The sequence below is a fragment of the Pinus tabuliformis genome, chromosome 1_1, assembly GCF_031772625.1.
Source record: "Pinus tabuliformis cultivar Carrire ecotype Pingquan chromosome 1_1, CPIR1, whole genome shotgun sequence".
Classification (NCBI taxonomy): Eukaryota; Viridiplantae; Streptophyta; class Pinopsida; order Pinales; family Pinaceae; genus Pinus; species Pinus tabuliformis.
Genome location: NC_142297.1, coordinates 610,870,034 through 610,895,503, shown reverse-complemented (window position 1 = coordinate 610,895,503; position 25,470 = coordinate 610,870,034). Strand labels below are relative to the sequence as shown.

Sequence of the window (25,470 nt, the reverse complement as noted above, 5' to 3'; positions counted from 1 at the left end):
CGCAGCTTTGGGTTTGTACCTACTCACATCACTGAAATAGGCCAAGGTTCACTTCAGAAAGAGACTGTCACAAAGTTTGATATTTGGTGGTCACGAAGTCCGTTATCTAGTGTTGGAAAGAATTGCGAACAAGGAGAGACACGAAGTCTGTTATCTAGTGCTGGAAAGGATTGCGAACAAGAAGGAACCATACCACAAAAATAAGAGACTACGAAGTACGGAAAGGAGAGACAACAATAGTCTTTGTCTTGATCTAGAAGAGACCGAAACATATACAACGAGAAGGAAAGTCTTCCACAGTAAAGACAAGAACTTGACTTGGTGTATCAAGTTTGCACAAAAGCGAGAATGGATTCTTCAGAAGCCTGAGTTTAAATATAAGGAAGCCTGGAAAGAAGCCTACTATAAAAGGCTATTAGACTTGGGACCAAGTTTCCCTAGTTCTAATGCAAATTAGTGGAGGAAGGAAGAAACATAAGGTGCCTAAAAGGAGCTAGTGACAAGGTCTTGGAAGCATGATAAAGTCAAGGGTCTAGTGTTTGGAATGTGTCGATCAAGGTTTCAATAAGAGAAATTCAAAGAAGGGTTTTCCTCTCTAGGAGAGAGGTTTTTCCCTGGCGAAGAGCCAACATCTTGTGATATTGTCTCTTTTGTTTTTGGTAATTGTTTGATGAAGTAAGAGAACATACAATAATAATAATAATAAGAAGAAGATTGTGTTAACAAGAAAATTAAAAGTACTTCACAAATTGTTATCATTGCTAGAAGAATCTGATCATAGCTCAGATGCCCTAGATTATTCAACACAAAATAGCTCTCTCAAGCCCAGTGCCATCCTCCAAAAGCTCATGTCATCCTCAAATGGGGTGCTAGGATGCCATCATCAAGCTAGGGCATGAATTCATCAAGGATAAAGATGCATCTAGCCGTCTAAAGGGTCCCAAGTGATCGTTACCATCAATCACCATCAAGAGAAGAGAAACATCCATTAGGATGGTACAATGCCAACTTGGGGGAATCCTATCATCCTAGAGGTCTACCATCTCTCCAAGCCAATGTTCGAGCATCAAATGTCAACATTCAAGGTCCTGGGGATAGATGACAGTCATGTCATATGTGATAAGTCCTTAGCAAAGCCAATGCTGCTCAAAGAGGGTTGAACATCCTCCATCAAGTGTTCTACATTGTCATTGAATGTGGTTGGACATCCTCTACAAAGTGTTGGAGAAGCTTCATATTATCCCTTAAGGGATCTTTAATGTGTTACCATGATTTTAGCAGGGTTGTTAAGGCCTTGAAAGTCTTGCTAGATTGGCACAAATAGGGTAGGGACCCACAAACACCTTAGCTCAAGCCCTTGTTATTTAGGCCCAACACCTCCTAAACAACCAAGGGGGGTTTCTTAAATATCCCCCAACACTTTGGTACGTGTTCAGTGCCTTGTATGGTGTCGATGGGGTGAAGGCGTTCTAGATTTGCTTGCTGTCCTGCTGGTAAAACAATGCAAATTTCTACCCGCAAACTATTAGTAGCCAAACCACTCCAAGACGTGCAGTGTAACCTAACCAATTATGGAGTTATTTCTCTGTTTAGATATGCGGTTTAAGAGTTATCAGTGAAAACAAATCGCTGTCATGTAGGATAGACTGTGAAACCTATGTAAAATCGCAGGGATAGCAAGTTGATTTGTAATTACAACCAACCCACAGTGTGCAAGACATTTCTAGGGAGTCACCGTAAAGTGAGGGAAGACTAGAGGGTTCTTTAGAGGCTTTAGGGCCTCCCCTCCATCAAATCATTCACTGAAAATGCAATTTACAGGTAGCTGCAAATTACTCTTTCATATTTCTAATTATGTTTATTTTGCATCACCCGATGCAGTGAGTGCTAAGTGAACTATTCAAATCATGAGAAATTAGTCACTTACGATTACCTCTCATGGAAATGGTCATACGTGAATGACTTACTTAACGCAGTTGAATCCCAAAAATGATATCTAATAGAATTTATAGTCAATTTTTATAGCTGGAAAATAAAGTAATTCAACTCTTTGACAACGATAATGACCATAAATGATTATAGAGCTAAAAATAGTACATCCTAGCTTAAGATGGTTACATATTGGCCCTGAAAACTTACTTTGGATGGTTGTAGAATGCAAGTCGAGCAAGGAAAACCCTCTCCACCTGTATATATCCGTAAGCAATTGACTAGACACAAGTTAAAAAATATGGAAAATGAAACTTGTATCTAAGTGGGAGCTTAGATCTTACAAATTTGACACTTCTTCCCACTAAATAGCTTGCTGAAAATGATCTAACAGTAATAACTAGTGAGAAAAATCCTACACTAATGCAGAAAAATAAAAGAAATAAAAGAGGATTTGAATATTTTTAGAGATTTTTTGGTTGTTGGAATACCTGTGCCTTGAGAACTGACTTCTTGCTGGGATGTGAAGTCAAAGCCCTTCTAAGTCGCTAGGCCCAGCTTGTGTCAAGGAAGTGGATTTGGTCCTGGAGGAAATCACTCCCACTATGCTTAATTTACCCTGCAAAATTTTCGATCCCCCCTTAGGAGTGGCCTATCTTTGGTGTCTCTGACCTCTATTCTTTGTGTTCGTCGACATACAAAATCCTTGGAATAATGAAGTTTTTTTCAAAGCAGTCCAAAACCCTGGGTTTGATTCACTTGCAAGCAAGATCAAACAAGTAGAAGAAACCCTAGTCACTTGTCTCCATGTAGCATATTAGCTCCTCGATGGTAGATATTATTAGTCTTTGGATAGATTTACTTATATGCAGAAATAAATTAGAATTTTTATAAATTATGCCCAATAACCATAACCATAACAAGAAAAAGAACAAAGACAAAAACCATCCCACAATTGTAAAGAATTACAAGAGTTTGCAAAAATGAGCTCTTTATTTGTGATAACACTTGTCTCAAATGATCAACAACAATTACAATGGAGGAGAGTCTAGCCTTTTATAGAAAAAATTCCAACGGCTAGTTAGTTGACTTCTCCTCATTAAAATATTGCTAGTCTTCCACAATCTGGGACTTAACAACTTTTGTTTTAATGAAATATTACAAAATAGCATGAATTTCCCCAAGGGGGTCGAATTTGTCCACACAACCCAAAATAATTCACGATTTCCCTTTGAAAATGGTTTTCAATGGTCAAAAAGTGAAGTAGTACCAAGATTCCCCCCAACATCTAGCATTTTTGGTCCATGAGTGAGTTGATTTGTCCACATAAAAGAGTGCAAATTAACCAAAAGGAAACAACTTTGCCCCTTTAGAAAGAGTTAGTTGTAATGACTAGTAGATAGGTCCATCTTCCCACTTAGCTGTCCAATTTGGTTACAACGGCTAGTAGACTTTTCTCCAATAGATATTCTTTGACTTTGACTTAGCATTGAATATTCCCTTGGCAATTCTACTTGGGCCCACAATGGTATATCTCTAGCACCATAGCCCTCTTGGAAAAACTAGATTCTGGGTTTTGCTCTTCATCTCCTGATCTATACTAGGTCTATCTCTGTTTCCTCATATATGCTAGGCATTGCCACATCATTACTTTCACTGCCATGTCACACTGCCCCTGTGCTTGATCTCCAACACTGTTGTTGATCTCAAAATTTTGGCACCTAGGTTTTCTTTGTCTCATCGAGTTGATGAATTTTGACGTAATGCATGGATGATTCTGCCCAAAGCTCCTTCTGAAAATCCCCTAGAAACATTTATTGTATTGTTGACCAGGTTTGATTGGACTGAAACTAGCCACCAGATGCCCTAATTGAAAAAATTCCACGTGGCATGGAATCCTCTAATCATGCTCTACAATTTGAGCCTAGGTTGACTTTCTGACCATGGGGACCATTTTGCATTGGGAAACATGAATTGCCTTGGGAAATGTGAAAGTTGAAAAATGAGACTGCTATGCTGTGAGAGCTGTAATGAGCAATACTGCACCAAGGCCAAGGTCACCTATAGACTCTATAGACACAAAACCATATGGAATGACATAGCTGCACCTTGACATAGCTTGGATTGGCCCATACATCTGTGATCACCCGTACAAAGACAAGACTCCCATAGAACCATGAGTCCTCATGAAAAACTCCCAAGGTCCTCTAATTCGGTTAGGGATGAGATCACCAAGATGAAGCTCTAAAGGGATGAGGCATGGTTCGACCAATCATAATGAATACAGACTCAAAAGACAAGACACTAGGTCTGAGATGCTGAATACATGGCCTCACTTGGTTTTTTACAGGGCTCTGACTTGTGACCTTGGGCTTACAATGGTGGTGAATGATCTGCTTGAAATTTTTTATGTACATCCACTGATAGAGAGATAACATGCTGCACTTGTCAGAATCACTTAACACATACTCAAAGAATGAAGTGAGAACAACATCATGGCTACTGGGACCATAAAAGCATCAAGGTGGACCATATTCAATGTTAAAGCCATGAAGGTACTTTTCACAAGTATCGTCATCAAATGTCCTACTAGCTTATGATTGTGCACAAGTTACCATATTTAGGTATAGGAGTATTATCACTTGAACTTATTAGGTGCTTCCAACCCTAAGGGGAGGAACAGTTCCTAGGCTGAGCCTTTCAAATGACAGGTGCAAGTGATAGGTGTTATGGCTTGGGGTTTACTTATGAAAAGTGTCATAGTCTTATACCAGGCTATGGAAACCACCATTCGTGAATGGTTTTCTAGAGAGAGCGCTTTAGCTACTTGAGTTACCTTCTTTTGCTTTTGTTTTTCCAAGCCCCCATATTTTCCTTTTTCTTTCTTGCCTTGATATGGTTTGTTCAACAAGATTTACTGATTTATCAAGTAATAATGATGATATGATCCCCCTTTTATGATGGTCAATTTATCGCTTCATTGGGGTCAGGATGTTCATCGAGAGTTCCTTTTACTTTGATAGGCATGATATGCATGGATACTCTAGGGGACGAGTGGTTATATAAGTGGGGGTATAGCTCAAGCTACAATTGGCTCTTGCTTGCTTTACAGCCATTGCCATTCTTTCTTGTCATTATATGAGCAAGGTTAATAATATTGAATTTTACCTTTAGATAATGATATATTCCTTTCAATCAAACTCTGTATTCAGTGCTAAATATGACTTGCTGCTTTTATGATTTTGAGCAATAATGTTCTTCAGTAGTCTTCTCTTTGTACAGTATGTGCTTATGTTAGGAAATTATTAAGCTTGGAATTAGTTAGTTTCCAACTAATCTTGCCTCATGTAAACTTAATTTTGTATGGAAGACCACATTGTGAAACTGTACAATCTTGTATGTAAGATCACATTGTTCAACTGTACTATGCATTAGATGGTCATGGCTTCTGAATTAATGTTGGATGGATTATTGCCCTCTTTCTTTATATTATTATTTAAATTCAATTCTCCTTATTACAAATTGTAAATTGTAATGCATATACATAATGTTCAAACTTGCAGTAAACATGTAGTTCTCTAATAAAAGTTCGATCCATGGTTGGCCGCAGTTTGCTGATGCATGTTAATTTAATAGGATCTTGGGAAGTCATACAATGAGCTAAAACAGGGAGAACCAGCTATTGAGCGTTTATTTGAGTTAACAAAGTTTTGTCCACAGGTATGGCTTTGGGTAATTCTTCTATACCAATATTTGGATATTATTATTGTAACATCAGAATTTCAGACATCTTTCCAGTTATTATTGTGTGCATGGAAGTTTTCTTCTTCTTGGTATCACTGGTTTTACCATAATTGTATCATATGCAAATATAGCATGCTTCAGAGAAGTCGTCTTGCAGATGAAATTTCTTGAGAAACACCGCTAGCCACGGAATTTATTTTGCCTTGTTTCTTTTTCTCTGAGACAATAAATAAATTAGTTGTCTTGGTGTGAATTTAGATTCTGGCTACTTTTGTATATTTATCCAAACATTTCAACGTATTCTATCTGAGTAAAATGAAAACTAATATGATACAACAGATTGAAAAAGAAGGTGAGGTACATAAGTAAAGTTGACACAATTTTGCAGCTCATTTGTAGAGCTCCACCGCTGAGTTGTTTGGTTACATGCCAAAGAACTAGAGCTTTCCAAGACCCCTTAGATTTTGTTGGTGAAACATTGCTTGTAATTTCATTTGTTAGAGAGGGTTGTGAGATCATCCTAGACATCTGAGTATAGTTGCATTAATCTAATCTAGGTTAATTTTATATTAAGTTTGTTGTCGCGCAGATTGACACGACAACGCTCAGACAGGGGGCTGTCACTCTGATCCCCGATCCCTCCGTTTAAGCCTGTCTCCCGCGGCTAAGGGGGGGAGTCCCTGTGAGATGATGGGACCAACTGTCGACCAGTTGGTTGGGAGACACGAGACGCGATAAGATAAAGCACTCGATGGATTTGATTAATTTAGCAGACCAGTGCCTTAAGAGATTTTTATTACAATGATTACTTGTTAAATGATATAGAGGAATAAAACGTGAACAACAATCATCTATCATCAGCTAAATCACAATGACCAAAACGATATCCGGCAACTGAAAATTTTAAAAGATAAATGCCTTAAAATACCACGAGAATTATAAACCATTAACCAGATATCAATTTCGCATCTCAGCTTGAAAACTTAGATCCCAGCATGAAAGATATACATGAAAACCACTGAGACTGGCAAAAATAATTTTCCACGAAAATTTTATATTTTTTCGAATTTTTTTTTGTTTTTAAATAAAAATCTAAAAATTATAAATCTTTAAACTTAAATCTATTTAAAATAAAAACTACAAGATTTTAAATCTATACTAAGAATCAAAATTTGAAAAAATTAACAAACAAAAACTAAAACATTAATTCTATTCACTTTTTATTTTTTTATCTTTTCAAGACTTTACATATAAATAAAAAAAATCTAAAAAAAGAAATTATTAAAGTCTAATGAAATAAAACTAATCTAATTTTTTTTTTTTTTTCTAAAAAAAGAAAAAGTGATTTAAAATGAAAAGTTAAAAAAATATCTAAAAAATTAAAATCTTAAAATCTATTTTAAAACTAAAAAAAATTAAACTAAACCAAAAATCTTTTTTATTTTTTTATATTATAAAAATAATCTAAATATAAAATTTATGAAAAACTTTTAAATATAAAATCTAATTTAAACATAAAACAAAACTATACAATATTTTAAATTTAAACCTACCCTAAAATAAAATGAAATCTAAATTAAAAAAATCTACGTTACAAATGAAAACGACATTTTTATTTGCTTATGATTGAAATTATTAAATCCAAAACTAAAGAAACCTAACTACGACTATGCTGACCTGCGATAAAAAACTCAAACGCATAGAAATGGAAATGCTGGCCGAATAATGACTGGAAAAACGCAGACAATATGAAGACGAAGGAGCATGATTTTTCACCTGCGCTTATGAAAATGAATCGACTGCTACTCACCATGCCATCGATCTGAACCAAATCGCGAAAAACCGAGAGTGACCCTTTCGAAATTTACCTGGTGCTGATGAATCGATGGTTCGATTTACCTGCTGCGTGACGGCCTGAAGTCTTCGACGGTGGACAGAGGAACCTCCACACCTGGCATTTACGCATTCATCAAAAAATTGCAGTCACATTGAAAACGGAATGAAATTTGTCTGCGTAACTTCAGTTTTGAAGGCGGCAGACAACACAATGGCGTGATTTCTCGAAGAGATAGTTGACGGCGGACTGCAAATTTCATAACCCAGCTACAGATCGACGGATTGCCCCTGCTGCCGGCGTGGTTTACGGGTGATGGCGGCAATGTGTGAATAGCTCTGAGTTTGCTGGTAATACGCATGCCGGCAATCAAAACGCCTACGCTCAGAAGTTTTTCTCTTGCCGTCTTGCAGGGTCTCGACAGCAGCGAGGGGCCACAGTCTTCCCACGCAATGTTCCAATGAAATAATCACTGCAGGCCTGCGTATGTATGGAAAAACGCCGCTAGCAGGTGGAGAAATCACGCACGCAGGTGAAAACGGCGAAATGGAGATATCACGCTGTTCGGCTTTGCTGTTTCGTTAACTGGCAGCTTCGATTCCTCACACGCAGGAGATTGAAAACCAAAACGCTAGGATCTTCTCTGTAATCTACAAGATGCAAATTATTTTTTAAAGTAGATCCTTTGAAACCTTCAGAGAAGACCCTAATGAAAACTGCAAAAAAAAAAAAAAAATTATATGTACATAAAACCAAAATCGAAACCCATAAGCACAACTGATTTTGAAACCCTAGAACAGCTAATTAATGTACAGATTTTGGCCCCTACACAGCCAGATTTAACAATAATTGCAGTAATGTTTTCAACATATCAGAAATCTTGAACTTCACTGTGAACAGAAAGAAAATCTCTCAATGTAAAACAGAAAAGAAACTTTGAATGATTAACCCAGGGAACAATCAGCTGGGCTCTGCACAGAAAAGCCAGTGGGAGTTGGCTGGTTCAGCCTAGAACTTCCCCAAACGCCCACAACTTCCTTCAGAAAGGTTTTCCTGCACACCTCAAGCAACCATCAACACAGAGAGAAAGAGCGCTGCTAGATCTCAGAAAATAATGGAGATACCTGCCATTATTTCAGAAACCCTAGCAGCCCTCAAACCCTAGCAAGTGAACAAGATACCTGTGCTCACACTACTCTTAAAAAAACAAGCTATGATTAACGGCTAAAAACTGAAATATGCAGAAAATTAAAGATCTCACAGCAATCCCAGAGAGTAACACCAGCCAATTTGAACCCCAAAGTCTTTTTATTGACCAGAAAATCAGATTACAAGAGAGCTTTTTCAGTACAGACTCACAGATCAGATGATCTGAAATGACCCCTAGCACCCTACTTAAAGGAAAAGTCTCCAACGGCTAGTTCGAGTGATCCATGTAGAAATGATCTCGACCGTTGATGAGGATCAAGACATCTCTTGATCTCATCCGTCGATTTATTAACTTAAAATATTATTATTTTATTAGTTAGGGTTTTTGCTTCATTTTTTAATTTTTTATTATTTTATTATTTTTATTCATTTTTTAATTTTTTAATTTATTTAAAATGGATCACTGAACTAAGCCTTCGGAAACCTCACCTAGGACCTAGGACTTAGGACTCATGAGGGGATTTAAAACATTTCTCGACCCTCAGGACACATTACATCATGACTTTTACAAAATTACATCTTAAGGGACAAACCCATTTAATACAGACCCTCACAAAACACCCAGCTCTGCGACACAACGATAATCTAGCAGATCAACACACTAGGATTCTCCTAAAGTTCTAATGACAAAATCAATCCCGGCTTTGGGGTCAGGTTTGAAGGAAAACTCTGCCGATCCGTGGATCGGTGAGACGAAAAACCTTCCGGGACGTAGATTATCATCAGAAAGTTAGGTCCACCTAGGCAAATTACATACATGACTCATGTCTGCTAAGATTATTTACAATTAATACATGCAGACTGGGTTTACAATCAAAAAGATCAAGCTGCTCACGATGGCAAGATGGCACGGACATGCTGATCAGGTGCTGCTTCTTTCTGTCAAGAAAAACGGGGTGCACTGCATGGGTAGTTGACCAGTAGAGGTCAACATCTGGCTCTACTTGGGGACACGTTGCTGCTTGCAGGAATGTGAGAATCCAGAATCTGCATCCATACAACACAAAAATAAGTAGCGTCCATCCATAAATCAGCATATACATTAAGCACAGGAAAGAAAAAAGCTCTTCATTTATTAACTATCTAAAGCAGAAATGAAAATGCGGAAAAACAAGGAGTAGGGTTAGAAATACGCTATAAAGGATGCCCTACGGCATCAGATGTTTTCAATATAGTGCATACTGAGCATTTGCCTGCTTTCAGGCAAATCTGTCGGCTGCTTGTCGGATGTGCCATGTCCAATTCTTCATATGGTAGGACTCTTTCCTATCCGAAAATCAAGCTGCTCACGGCCGTCTGATGCGTCAAATCTTCTTCTCATTTTCTTCCTCTTGCGCTTTTTCTTTCTGGCAGGATGAATTACTGATGAGGTGGAACTTTCTGTCTCGAAACTATCAGATGAAGTACGCGTGATATGTCTCTCTTTAGCCCGCATCTGATCTTTATCATTCCTAAGTCCATCCTCAATCAACCATCTTTCAACTGAACTAATAACCTCCTTATAATAAGATGGATCTTGTTGCAACAAATCAGAAGGCTCCTGATCTATTGATGTTATCTGTTTTCTTTCATTTTCCAATTGCTGAAATTTTTGAACCTGTATTCTAATGGCATCCATCTGTCTAAAGTGTTCAACCTTTATAGCACTAATTTGTCTGGCATGATGTTCTTCCATGTCTTTTATTACTTTAACATTTTCTTCCTTTATGTTCATCAAGCAATGCTGCATGGAATTTATTTCTTCTTCATGATTCGCTTGCATGTTTCCAATTTCCGTTTCATGTTTAGTTTTCATGGCCTCAATTTCCTTAGCATGCTGATTTTGCGTGTCCTCAATCTCCTTATTACGTTTTTCCAGATGGGTGCGTAAAGTTTTAACATCATTGATAAGATTAGTTTGGTTGCTTTCCAGATTTTTCACCAGCATCTTTAAATCTTGTATTATTTGCTTTTGCTCCTCCTTTTCATTGTCATTTATCCCTGATTTTTCACTATGATGATCTGCAATATTTCCGGTGGATGACACATTCTGACCTTGAAATCTTTCTTCAACAGCTGAATTACTTTCTTTCTGTTCAACAATTTTAGAAGTAGAAGGCAAGCTGTTTGGACTATCATATCTATCTTTAAAAGCATTGAGAATGTCTTGTAAAGAAGTGAAAAAATCATTAGGAAAGTTATTAAACCAATTCAAGGCATCACCCTCTAAAGAACGGACAAATAGACGCATCTTGAAATCTTCATTATTATATTGAGGAAATCTACAGTATAAGATCATTACACAAGTAAACATGTTTAAATGCCTTTTAACAGCGACCGAATCATCACCCGAGAACTTAAGTAATTTACCAATGGCCTCTTTCGGAAGATCATGAAGATTATCAGTAAAATGACATGGTTTAAATGAATAATCCATGATGAACAATAAGGGATGATAGAACTAGATCTTTGCTCAAGAAAATCAAAAGATGAAAGAAGTGGAGTCGCCACTTGAACAACAAATCTGATTCTAAGATCCGAGAAACAATCAACAAACAGGTATGTGGTAGGCTTCTTGTCTGGGAAAAAATAAGAAAATGGAGTCGCCACCCAAACAAGAAACACACCGAAGAGATGCTGCTGATATGTGATGAAAAGATGCCAAAATATTGAATCTGCCAGCTCAAATGAGAGATGAGAAGATGAGAAGATGAATGTCGATGAAACTCCAGGAACAAAAAAACTCTGTCCCCGGCAACGGCGCCAAAAATGTTGTCGCGCGGATTGACACGACAACGCTCAGACCGGGGGCTGTCACTCTGATCCCCGATCCCTCCGTTTAAGCCTGTCTCCCGCGGCTAAGGGGGGTAGACCCTGCGAGATAATGAAGACCAACTGTCGACCAGTTGGTTGGGAGACACGAGACACGGCAAGATAAGCACTAGATGAATTTGGTTAATTTAACAGACCAGTGCCTTAAGAGATTTTTATTACAATGATTACTTGTTAAATGATATAGAGGAATAAAACGTGAACAACAATCATCTATCATCAGCTAAATCACAATGACCAAAACGATATCCGGCAACTGAAAATTTTAAAAGATAAATGCCTTAAAATACCACGAGAATTATAAACCATTAACCAGATATCAATTTCGCATCTCAGCTTGAAAACTTAGATCCCAGCATGAAAGATATACATGAAAACCACTGAGACTGGCAAAAATAATTTTCCACGAAAATTTTATATTTTTTCGATTTTTTTTTTGTTTTTAAATAAAAATCTAAAAATTATAAATCTTTAAACTTAAATCTATTTAAAATAAAAACTACAAGATTTTAAATCTATACTAAGAATCAAAATTTGAAAAAATTAACAAACAGAAACTAAAACATTAATTCTATTCACTTTTTATTTTTTTATCTTTTCAAGACTTTACATATAAATAAAAAAAATCTAAAAAAAGAAATTATTAAAGTCTAATGAAATAAAACTAATCTAATTTTTTTTTTTTTTTTTTTTTTTTTTTATATAAAACAAATCTAAAAAAAGAAAAAGTGATTTAAAATGAAAAGTTAAAAAAATATCTAAAAAATTAAAATCTTAAAATCTATTCTAAAACTAAAAAAAATTAAACTAAACCAAAAATCTTTTTTATTTTTTTATATTATAAAAATAATCTAAATATAAAATTTATGAAAAACTTTTAAATATAAAATCTAATTTAAACATAAAACAAAACTATACAATATTTTAAATTTAAACCTACCCTAAAATCAAATGAAATCTAAATTAAAAAAATCTACGTTACAAATGAAAACGACATTTTTATTTGCTTATGATTGAAATTATTAAATCCAAAACTAAAGAAACCTAACTACGACTATGCTGACCTGCGATAAAAAAATCAAACGCATAGAAATGGAAATGCTGGCCGAATAATGACTGGAAAAACGCAGACAATATGAAGACGAAGGAGCATGATTTTTCACCTGCGCTTATGAAAATGAATCGACTGCTACTCACCATGCCATCGATCTGAACCAAATCGCGAAAAACCGAGAGTGACCCTTTCGAAATTTACCTGGCGCTGATGAATCGATGGTTCGATTTACCTGCTGCGTGACGGCCTGAAGTCTTCGACGGTGGACAGAGGAACCTCCACACCTGGCATTTACGCATTCATCAAAAAATTGCAGTCACATTGAAAACGGAATGAAATTTGTCTGCGTAACTTCAGTTTTGAAGGCGGCAGACAGCACAATGGCGTGATTTCTCGAAGAGATAGTTGACGGCGAACTGCAAATTTCATAACCCAGCTACAGATCGACGGATTGCCCCTGCTGCCGGCGTGGTTTACGGGTGATGGCGGCAATGTGTGAATAGCTCTGAGTTTGCTGGTAATACGCACGCCGGCAATCAAAACGCCTACGCTCAGAAGTTTTTCTCTTGCCGTCTTGCAGGGTCTCGACAGCAGCGAGGGGCCACAGTCTTCCCACGCAATGTTCCAATGAAATAATCACTGCAGGCCTGCATATGTATGGAAAAACGCCGCTAGCAGGTGGAGAAATCACGCACGCAGGTGAAAACGGCGAAATGGAGATATCACGCTGTTCGGCTTTGCTATTTCGTTAAATGGCAGCTTCGATTCCTCACACACAGGAGATTGTAAACCAAAACGCTAGGATCTTCTCTGTAATCTACAAGATGCAAATTATTTTTTAAAGTAGATCCTTTGAAACCTTCATAGAAGACCCTAATGAAAACTGCAAAAAAAAAAAAAAAATTATATGTACATAAAACCAAAATCGAAACCCTAAGACAGCTGATTTTAAAACCCTAGAACAGCTAATTAATGTACAGATTTTGGCCCCTACACAGCCAGATTTAACAATAATTGCAGTAATGTTTTCAACATATCAGAAATCTTGAACTTCACTGTGAACAGAAAGAAAATCTCTCAATGTAAAACAGAAAAGAAACTTTGAATGATTAACCCAGGGAACAATCAGCTGGGCTCTGCACAGAAAAGCCAGTGGGAGTTGGCTGGTTCAGCCTAGAACTTCCCCAAACGCCCACAACTTCCTTCAGAAAGGTTTTCCTGCACACCTCAAGCAACCATCAGCACAGAGAGAAAGAGCGCTGCTAGATCTCAGAAAATAATGGAGATACCTGCCATTATTTCAGAAACCCTAGCAGCCCTCAAACCCTAGCAAGTGAACAAGATACCTGTGCTCACACTACTCTTAAAAAAACAAGCTATGATTAACGGCTAAAAACTGAAATATGCAGAAAATTAAAGATCTCACAGCAATCCCAAAGAGTAACACCAACCAATTTGAACCCCAAAGTCTTTTCATTAACCAGAAAATCAGATTACAAGAGAGCTTTTTCAGTACAGACTCACAGATCAGATGATCTGAAATGACCCCTAGCACCCTACTTAAAGGAAAAGTCTCCAACGGCTAGTTCGAGTGATCCATGTAGAAATGATCTCGACCGTTGATGAGGATCAAGACATCTCTTGATCTCATCCGTCGATTTATTAACTTAAAATATTATTATTTTATTAGTTAGGGTTTTTGCTTCATTTTTTAATTTTTTATTATTTTATTATTTTTATTCATTTTTTAATTTTTTAATTTATTTAAAATGGATCACTGAACTAAGCCTTCGGAAACCTCACCTAGGACCTAGGACTTAGGACTCATGAGGGGATTTAAAACATTTCTCGACCCTCAGGACACATTACATCATGACTTTTACAAAATTACATCTTAAGGGACAAACCCATTTAATACAGACCCTCACAAAACACCCAGCTCTGCGACACAACGATAATCTAGCAGATCAACACACTAGGATTCTCCTAAAGTTCTAATGACAAAATCAATCCCGGCTTTGGGGTCAGGTTTGAAGGAAAACTCTGCCGATCCGTGGATCGGTGAAACGAAAAACCTTCCGGGACGTAGATTATCATCAGAAAGTTAGGTCCACCTAGGCAAATTACATACATGACTAATGTCTGCTAAGATTATTTACAATTAATACATGCAGACTGGGTTTACAATCAAAAAGATCAAGCTGCTCACGATGGCAAGATGGCACGGACATGCTGATCAGGTGCTGCTTCTTTCTGTCAAGAAAAACGGGGTGCACTGCATGGGTAGTTGACCAGTAGAGGTCAACAAAGTTGATTTCATTTAATGTAGTAAACCGTGTCACCAAATGGCAAGCATCATTGATTACGTGACTCGTTCTTGTTTATATATATATTCCTTTGCACTGAAATGTAAACCAAAATGGATATGTCGATTTTTCAGAAAAGCTGGATACAACATGACAGTGGAACTATGTGTGTGTGTGCGAAAACCAAAATGGATATGGCAAATTTTCAGAAAAGCTGGATACATCATGGTGGGGAAATATATATATATATATATAGATATATATATATATGCTAATCATGGGAGATTATTAGCTAGCAGCATATATATTTCCAACACCCATAGGGGGAATGGATGTGGACTTGGTAGTGTGATGGATCCAAACATCAGGGACCTTTGCTAAGAATCTAGACAAACTCTTACTCAGGTTCAAATTAGTAGACAAGCAATACTAACTCATTTGGTTCATCCTTTGACCCTAACAAATTATTAGTTCCATGCAGATGGAGAAACTACTCAAAAACAGAGGTGGCAATGTTATTGCAAGGTGCTATGCTATCCATGCAAGTGATGAGCCTAACTATGAGACATGGAAGTTACAAGTGTCCTTGAATGACATCATGGAGCACTTGATGAATCTAAAAGATTTCCACTTGAGAGACAAGTGGATCTTTGGTCCTTTACCCTTCATAATGTATGCAGCCTTGCACTTGTGATTTTCATCATATTAGAGTGATACTTGTGACGCTCATCATATGTGTCAGAGGCTTTCAGTATGATACTGATGGAGCTTTCATAGTGCACACTTTCATGGAATTGCTTCCCTTATGACAGTTTAGTTGTTGACCACTTTGGATGGAGCACACCACGTCAGCAGATTCTCCTTTGTTGACTTTAGATCTCTTAATGGCTAGACATGGACGTTATGTGATGAGGATTGAGCCTATTGGGGGAACACCTTAGCACATATGGCTTACATGGCATTGGGATAGTATCAAAGCACTGCTTACTTGTAGATTTTCCGAGATGGATTAGCTATCCTATAGCCATATTGAAGGTTGTTTATGAGATTGTGGTGCACTCTAATATATGTGACTATTTTGAGCATGGACATTGGAGATGGCATCTTGGACTTGATTGACCCCTCACTTCATGGATTGATCCACTTATTTTGATTAATGGCAGCATGTTGAGGTTTTTCTCCTACTCAATGACTGATTTGATGGGGCTGCCCCCTTCCCTTTCTGATCTTGTGTTTATTATAACCACCTTGCACATGGATCTATGCTAGTATATCTCCTTTTTCCATCGTAGATGCTGAATTCTTCGATGGTTGTTATATATTGGTTGATCCTTTACCCTTCGTAATGTATGTGGCCTTGCACTTGTGATTTTCATCATATCAGAGTGATACTAGTGACGCTCATCATATCTGTCAGAGGCTTTCAGGATGATACTGAGGGAGCTTTCATGGTGCACACTTTCATGGAATTGCTTCCCTTATGACAGTTTAGTTGTTGACCACTTTGGATGGAGCATACCATGTCGGCAAATTCTCCTTTGTTGACTTTAGATCTCTTAATGGCTAGACATGGACGATATGTGATGAGGATTGAGCCTATTGGGGGAACACCTTAGCACATAGGGCTTACATGGCGTTGGGACAGTATCAAAGCACTGTTTACATGTAGATTTTCCTAGATGGATTAGCTATCCTATAGCCATATTGAAGGTTATTTACGAGATTGTGGTGCACTCTAAACATGTAACTATTTTGAGCATGGACATTGTAGATGGCATCTTGGACTTGATTGACCCCTCACTTCATGGATTGATCCACTTCTTTTTGATTAATGGCAGCATGTTGAGGTTTTTCTCCTACTCAACGACTGATTTGATGGGGCTGCCCCCTTCCCTTTCTGATCTTGTGTTTATTATAACCACCTTGCACATGGATCTATGCTGTATATCTCCTTCCATCGTAGATGGTGAATTCTTCGATGGTTGCTATATATTGGTTTGTCCTTTACCCTTCATAATGTATGCGGCCTTGCACTTGTGATTTTCATCATATCAAAGTGATACTTGTGACACTCATCATGTGTCAGAGGTTTTTAGGATGATACTGATGGAGCTTTCATGGTTCACACTTTCATGGAATTGCTTCCCTTATGAAAATTTAGTTGTTGACCACTTTGGATGGAGTACACCACGTCGATAGATTCTCCTTTGTTGACTTTAAATCTCTTAATTGCTAGACATGGACGGTATGTGATGAGGATTGAGCCTATTGGGGGAACACCTTAGCACATAGGGCTTACATGGCATTGGGACAGTATTAAAGCACTGCTTACATGTAGATTTTCCTAGATGGATTAGCTATCCTATAGCCATATTGAAGGTTATTTATGAGATTGTGGTGCACTCTAATATATGTGACTATTTTGAGCATGGACATTGGAGATGGCATCTTGGACTTGATTGACCCCTCACTTCATGGATCGATCCACTTCTTTTTGATTAATGGCAGCATGTTGAGGTTTTTCTCCTACTCAATGACTGATTTGATGGGGCTGCCCCCTTCCCTTTCTGATCTTGTGTTTATTATAACCACCTTGCACATGGATCTATGCTAGTATATCTCCTTCTTCCATCGTAGATGGTGAATTCTTCGATGTTTGTTATATATTGGTTGGTCCTTTACCCTTCATAATGTATGCGGCCTTGCACTTGTGATTTTCATCATATTAGAGTGATACTTGTGACGCTCATCATATGTGTCAGAGGCTTTCAAGATGATACTGATGGAGCTTTCATGTTGCACACTTTCATGGAATTGCTTCCCTTATGATAGTTTAGTTGTTGACCACTTTGAATGGAGCACACCACGTCGGCAGATTCTCCTTTGTTAACTTTAGATCTCTTAATGGCTAGACATGGACGGTATGTGATGAGGATTGAGCCTATTGGGGGAACACCTTAGCACATAGGGCTTACATGGCGTTGGGATAGTATCAAAGCACTGCTTACATGTAGATTTTCCTAGATGGATTAGCTATCCTATAGCCATATTGAAGGCTATTTATGAGATTGTGGTGCACTCTAATAGATGTGGCTATTTTGAGCATGGACATTGTAGATGGCATCTTGGACTTGATTGACCCCTCAGATCGATCCACTTCTTTTTGATTAATGGCAACATGTTGAGGTTTTTCTCCTGCTCAATGAGTGATTTGATGGGGCTGTCCCCTTCCCTTTCTGATCTCGTGTTTATTATAACCACCTTGCACATGTATCTATGCTAGTATATCTCCTTCTTCGATTGTAGATGGTGAATTCTTCAATGGTAGTTATATATTGGAAGGACATGCTTGTGGAGTTTTTTGATGGTGTTATCCTAGTCGTGTTGGAATTTCTAAGTCCGACACATTAGAAACCCTTCATGCACTTTACTGATTTATTCCTACCTATTTGTTCTGTTAATTAACAAGTTATTTACCATGTCAATACTGGAAACATATACAAGTACATGCTCAACACATTACAGATCATCAACTGAAGGAAATAGAAACAAGCACACAAGTGACACCTTTGTTTTTGGACTAATGTCCCTGGAAAAACCAATGCGGGAAAACCGATGCAACTATCTGAGGGTTTGATTTATTAAGCAGTTTTAGAATACAATCTAGGTGCCAAATCCAGCTCACGCAACAAAGAAAAATCTCGGCAGTAGTACCTTTCTACTCAGAAGCAGATATTTCGGCTGAAACCCCAGGTAAACACTCCAGCAACTCCACAGCTCCAATCTGCCCCACGAAACCCCAACATCAGCCTCTAGGGACAGTGTCAGCCTCTCTTTGACCCAACGTCACTCTGGCTTGGCCTGCGCCAACCTCTGGAGGAACTGTGTCAGCCCTATGGCCCTCTGCGTCACCCATGCTGGCCCTCTGAGGCACTACGCAGCTCCTGGCTGCCTTTGCGTGAGCCCTGGCTGGCTCTACGTGAACCCTTGATTGCTTCTGCATCCCTCTCTCCAGCTACTGCACTGATCCTCCCAGTGCTATCTCTGCCTCTTTGCTTCTATATTCACTGCCCCTCAGCTGCAACTCTGATCACTCTCTCAACTTTCTCAGCAAACCCAACCCCATAAAATCGAAATCTTGATCTCTTGGTGTGTTCTCCAAGTGACCCTCAAGCTTCCTCTTATACTTTTCTCGTTGACAAATCAACGACCGAGATTAAGCCCCTAATCAACGGCTAAGATTAGATCTAGCTTGATCCATGACTTTTGGACCATTCTAACACAGTTTTATATTAATTCACATTAATATTTTATTCTCCCTAAGTTTAGATTTAGGGACTCCATTAAAAATATTAATTATTATAATATCTCCCAAACTGTTTAGAATCTGATGAAACCCTTTCTCGGTATTGGATATCTCATGTGCCTTAGCTTCTCCACAAATTTTCGTGGCTAGAGCACATCTGATGCTACCCCAAATCAACACTCCCTCTTAGCAAGAATTGTGCTCTAGCAATACTCCTCACTGAGTATCACCCTGATCATTAGGCATCGGTCCCTGTGCTGATGCTAGGCCTGCTGCCCAACATCCTCTGCACTGCTACATCCTGTACTGCTACCCATGGCCCTCCCACTGCCACTGCTGCATCTCTATTGCAGCTCCCTCTGCATCTGTTCTGCTGCCCATGGCTTTGCCACTGCAACTATTGCATCTACACTGCAACTCCTCTCATCATGCTGCATCGTGCTGCCCATAGCACTACCATTGCTAATCGCTGCACTGCAACTCAGTTACTGAGAAGTAAGTAACTGATCTCCCAACTCTGACATCTCCGTCAGGCTAGAAACACTCCTGATTTCTTGTTTTACTAGAGGTATCTAATTTCCTTTAGTTACTGGAGTCACTTGGTTAATTGTTGGATCTTCACTTGAAATTTTCGTTGTTTGAATTGCAACATCTAATATGTTTTTACTTCCATCATTTTGTCATCATCCCGAGTTGTGGTATTGACTGGATTTGATTCATTTTTTTTTTCAACTTGGACTGTTATGTCTGAAGACTTTGATGCTTCTTTCATGATAAGTTTTTCTAATTTGTTTTTCAATGATTTCTTATCATTTTTAAGTTTCTTAATTTGCATCAATAATTTCTCCTTGCGGTCCTTGAGGTGAGTAACGTCTTCTTTTTTGTGTGCTATAATGTTTTCAATTTCTTTTTCCATATTTTGCATTGTCTTCTGGTTTTCTTGAAGAATTACTTTTGAGATATCTTTTACGTCTTTTGGTGTTACTGAATATGATTTCAATGTAATGTCTTGTAATGTTTTTTTTTTTTTTTTTTTTGTGTAGGAGAATGTTAAAAACTTCTTTTTTCGTATTTAGGATGAAGGAGTCTAGAGATTCCATCCAGGGTGAACCCAAAATTATATCACTATCGTCAAAGTTGAAGGTTTTAACAGTGAATTTCGAGATAAAAGTATAATCCCCAATACTTAGTTGTAGATTGCATACGTCATATTGTTTGTTACTCGTTTAAAGAAAACCGCTTCAGCTATATTCGATTCAGGAATCACTAATTGGTTAGCACATTTAGTGCTAACATAATTATTATCTTCAGTAGGATCGACAGAAATGATAATATCCCTTCCCGGAAGTGATCCTTTGATTTTAAATATTGTACTAACACATTTACTAAAAGTTTTAGGAAATCTTCCATTACTGGTCTCCATTGTGTATTCCTCAATAATTCGTACTTTGACTAAGGATTTTATTTTATTCGTATAAGAGACCCACTTTTTCAAAAGATAATAAAGTCCCTTTTTATTTAATGAACTTGAACACCCTTATGGATTCCTTTAAAAAAAATTCTTTTGCCCTTATAACTTAGTACTTTAAGACTACCTTCTCTTTTTTCCTCATAACTTCGTACTTTAAAACTACCTTTAAACTGATTTTTTCGCTTGACTCTTCTTCTTTCTCCTTTTATAACTTTGATGGAGAACTTCAGGACTTGTTTGAATTTTGTCCTTTAAATCAATATTCTCTAAAAATCTTTTGTTTTATAATTTAATATATTTTCAAGTCATTTTTTCACTTTTAAACCTTTTACATGAATTAAAAATCACTTTAATATATCCGCTTTCACCCTTTCAAATTGTGATGAGAAGGTGTGATTATATGGATGGTCACTTGCAATTTAACTTGAAGTATCATTTTTAAATTTAACTTGGATTGTAGTTGAAACAATTTGGTTTGCTAAGATAATTGTTTTATTCAATGGTGGCTACCGCTTGAATTGTAATTGGTCAGACTCACTCATTCAATTGTATGAACACAATACCACTAATGATTAATTGGTATGGATTGATAGTACAACCATCAATGACCAATCGATTCTTTTCTTTTTCCTTAAACATTGATAGTATTGTGGTGAGCGATGGTCCTGTGTATAGCAAAAAAAATTGCTATATATATTCCAATTGACGTTTTGTATTTCAATTAAATTGTTGGTGACGATACAATGGATGGTGTAGGACAGTAGGGTTTTTGGCAGGTAGAATTGTTCTATTGCAGTGGTGGCTGAAATGATGGTGATTTGTGTAGATGATTGCATGGGATACAAGATAACAATGGGTGTAGTGTCGAGCATCTGTGGTGACGACAACAATCACTGGATTGGTGGCTTACTGCGACGACCAAACATTATGAGCATATGGCTGCAGCTGGCTATGCAACTATTTTTTTGAAATAAATATATACAAATGTTTTTTTATTAATTTTTTATTTTTATATATATATTTATATATATATATATATATATATATATATTGAACTTGATTTTTTTTTTATTTGTAACTTATTAAAAATATATTGTCTCCTTTTTTTGATATTAAGCCCCCTTTTCTAAATGACGAAAGGCCTGATGACAAAATGGAGAATCTCCAAAACTACGTAGCGAAATGCTTCGATCACGACAACAACAAAGTTGACGAAAATTGATGGCCAAAGGCTGGATTAGACTGGCTTTGTGCAATGGTTGAGTGGCCAGAGGATCAAATAACTCTGATACCAATGTTATGAACAATGTTCATAAATGCAACAGAATACTCAGAAGATCTGAAATATATAAATATCTGTTGAAATTTGATGTTCTACGCTGAAACAATTACTTACTATGAATCTTCTTTTAGCTACAATATCAATTAAGAAATTGTGGATAGAATATAAACTATACAAACAATATGCACAATAGAAGACAACCAAGAACACAATGAGACATAGAGAAGTTAGTTCCAATGACCAGGGCAAAACTCACAAGGGGAAAAACCAACCAGATCCTTTTTCTATTAGAAGTCGATTGTTCAACAGAGAAACAAAATACAATGAGATATCAAGAGAATGAGTAAGTTCACCCAAATCTGAACTAGTTGTAGCAAGAAGATCTCTGGTAGCAACAACGGATGCAAAGATTGAATCAGTTTGGCTCATCAAGTTCTGTTCTTACTCTCCAAGTCTCTCTCTTTCTCTCTCTCAATCCTTCTCTAGACTCTCCAACTCTCTCTTTCACAAGTTCTATTTCTCGTTTCACAATGCACAAGTAAGGAGTGAAGATATGAGGCACATATATATAGGAGGAGCAATGAGTTCATGTCATAAAAGAGTAACTCGCATGCTTTGAGGAAGAGTAACATATGCCAATTTAGGGAGAGTTACAAATACCTTGTAACTCATGTCATAAAGGGGAGAAGTACACATACCTTGTAACTCATGCCATAAAAGAAAGCGTTATGCATGCCTTGTAACTCATGTCTTAAAGGAGAGAGTGTAACATATGCATTGAAGAGAGCATATGATGAATCTTTTATGATGAGTTTTTAATGTGTAAGAGGAGTGCAATGAATCCATTAAGAGAGAGAGAGAGAGAGTAACGCTTCCTATGGTGAGAGAGTTACTAGTGCAATCAAAGAGAGAGGTGCGAAGTGGCATGATTGAGTGCCAAGTAGGAAAGATGAGATGTATTTCTTTTTAGAGAATAATATTATAGTATCATAAGGATAACTAAGTAACCTGACACGGGGATTCGGGATTCGTAGAATATACGGGGATTCGAGTGTCGGATTCGGACACATTGACCCCTCGAAACAGGACATGTAGGATTCATTATATATATATATATATATACATATATATATATATTTAAAAATTAGATATTTCTTACAAATGTTCTCATTAATTATACAAATTCATTGATTTCAAACATAGATCTTCATCTAGATGTTAGTTTTACTGTTTGCAAAGTAAGTTAGTAACATTATAGCATGCATAGTACATACAAAATTCAAATACATGTCACTGTCACATAAATCATAAATGATAAATAAATGAATCATAAATTCTAAATTCATAAATGATAAAACATAATACATATTTAATTCATCAATGATCCAATAGGAGAAAGACAAGATAATAAGATAAAGACATTGATAGTTGTATTTTTCTCATTACGTCATCAAATCAAAATGTGTTACATAGGTAGTGCAATGCCAATGGCAAATAGAAATATAAAATTTAAAACAACTACAAATATACAAGCCTCAAGGCAGTAGGTAGCTCATGACTCATGAGTCATCAATCCTCATAGTCATCATCAGAATAAGCATCAATGTCCTCATCATCATGGTGACCACTGCTCTCCTCTGCATCCTCCTCCTCCCCTATATCCATAGTTGCCTCTGCATCTGCTGGTGTGGAGGATGGCCCCTCTACAATATCACCGTCATCAAATCTAACAGGTTCTAGCACTGGATCATTGAGATCCATGTTGGCTAATGCCAACTCAACACTACTGTCTAGACCCATATCATCAGAAAAGACATTCCACATCTTTGTCTTTCCCTTCAACCACTCTTCCCTCTGCCTGTAAATAAGACGAAGGTTGGTGTGCACATACACCATTGTCTCTGCCCTGGACTGCTCAAGCCTGCTCTTCTTCACACTATACAAATTCCCATATGTGCGCCAATTTCTCTCGCAACAAGAGGATGAAGTCACCTGAGAGAGGAGCCTCATGGCTAACTGCTGAAGAGGAGGGCTTGTTGCCCCATGATTTGCCCACCAAGAATAGGGCTTCTTAGCCCCCTGTATCTAATCACATCATATCCTGCAAATTGACCAGTGCCAGTGGAAAACTCTACAAAGGCATCCTCCACCTCATCAAGCAATGCTTTATCTTGAAAAACCCGCCTGAATGCATCTTTCCTCCCTTGTGAGATTTCACCATCCATATGAGGAGGGAATCTGCGAGAAGGTCCACCATTCAGCCACTCATGGATGTAGTATTTTGGGTTCAATGAGTGAGCCAAACAATGTAAAGGTGTGCAATTCTTGTCCCATCTACTGACAAGAATATCCTGTATAGTACCACATAAGGCCTCTGGTGATGTCTCATACTCGAGGCACTCACTCTGTAGAATAATGCTCCTCATAGACTCAATCATGGAATCCCATCCCTCATAAACCTCTCCTAGGATGGGTTTGTTTGTAACTGCAATCGAAGCATAGAAATGATAGGGTCCATGATCTGAATAATTAGATCTACCCTTTCCCACCAAGCATTTTCTAGCATTGTGTCCTTCACTCTTTTAGAGGCTACTTGATTTGTCTTTCTCCAAAAAGACCAAAACTCAGAAAGAACCATGGCCCCAAGAGCGGCCTTGACCTCCCTCAACCTCTTCAACATCATGAATGAAGAGGCAAACCGTGTATCAGCAATCTTCAACAATGATAGATTGTTGTACTCCTTGTAGATAGTGAGGGCATTTGTATGATTTTGCACAAAGTTACGGATATGTCGTGCATCCTCAATAATGTTACCAATTCAAAACACATCAGAAGAAATGGATTTCAGTGCTAAGTTCAATGAATGGATAATGCAAGGTGTCCAAAACACTTGTGGATATTTAGCTTCCACAATCATGCCAGCAGCCTTGCAAACAAGTGCATTATCTATAATGATTTGCACACAAGAATCAACACCTACATCTTCAATAACTTTAATAAATAACTCACCCATAAATTGTGCATCCTTGTGTTCTCCAAGTGTATCTACTGCTTTAAGGAAAACTGGACCATTCAAGGAAGAAACCATGAAGTTGATGAGTGGGTGTCGTGCTGGATCTGTCCATCCATCATAAACAATGTTAACCCTAGATGTTGGCCATGATGCTTTAATAGGCTCAAGCATTTTTTGCACCTCTTTTTTTTTGCCTTCGTCAAGAATTCGGTTCTAAGCTTCTGTGAACCAGGAGGCACATACCATGATGGAGACCTGTGAGTTAGAGCTTGGCACATCTCAATAAATAGAGGTGCGCGTGCAACATTAAAGGATATGAAGTTTTGATAGAAAAATAAGGCAATGGTGAGATCAAGCTCTTCCAGTTTCTCTTTTTGAAAAATCTTGTCCATTGGACCAAGTGAAATTGCCTTTCTTTTTGCTGCTTGTCCCCTAATAGAACTCTCAAATGGAAATTTGGTGGTGCCTTTCCTAAAAAATGGAAGGGGGTCATCATTCTTGGTTTTTCTTG

The 25,470-nt window shown here is 37.6% G+C and overlaps 1 protein-coding gene across 4 annotated transcripts in view; it reads left to right on the top strand.

Annotated features, from left to right (window-relative positions):
* The window catches only part of LOC149214757 (ABC transporter B family member 29, chloroplastic-like), a 256,557-nt gene that overhangs the window by 85,414 nt on the left and 145,673 nt on the right, over nucleotides 1–25,470 (top strand). For all 4 annotated transcript variants that reach the window (XM_089392402.1, XM_089392404.1, XM_089392403.1 and 1 more), the window contains one exon: nucleotides 5,566–5,649. In XM_089392402.1, the coding sequence (XP_089248528.1) occupies nucleotides 5,566–5,649 (84 nt within the window). The remainder of the gene's footprint in view (nucleotides 1–5,565; nucleotides 5,650–25,470) is intronic.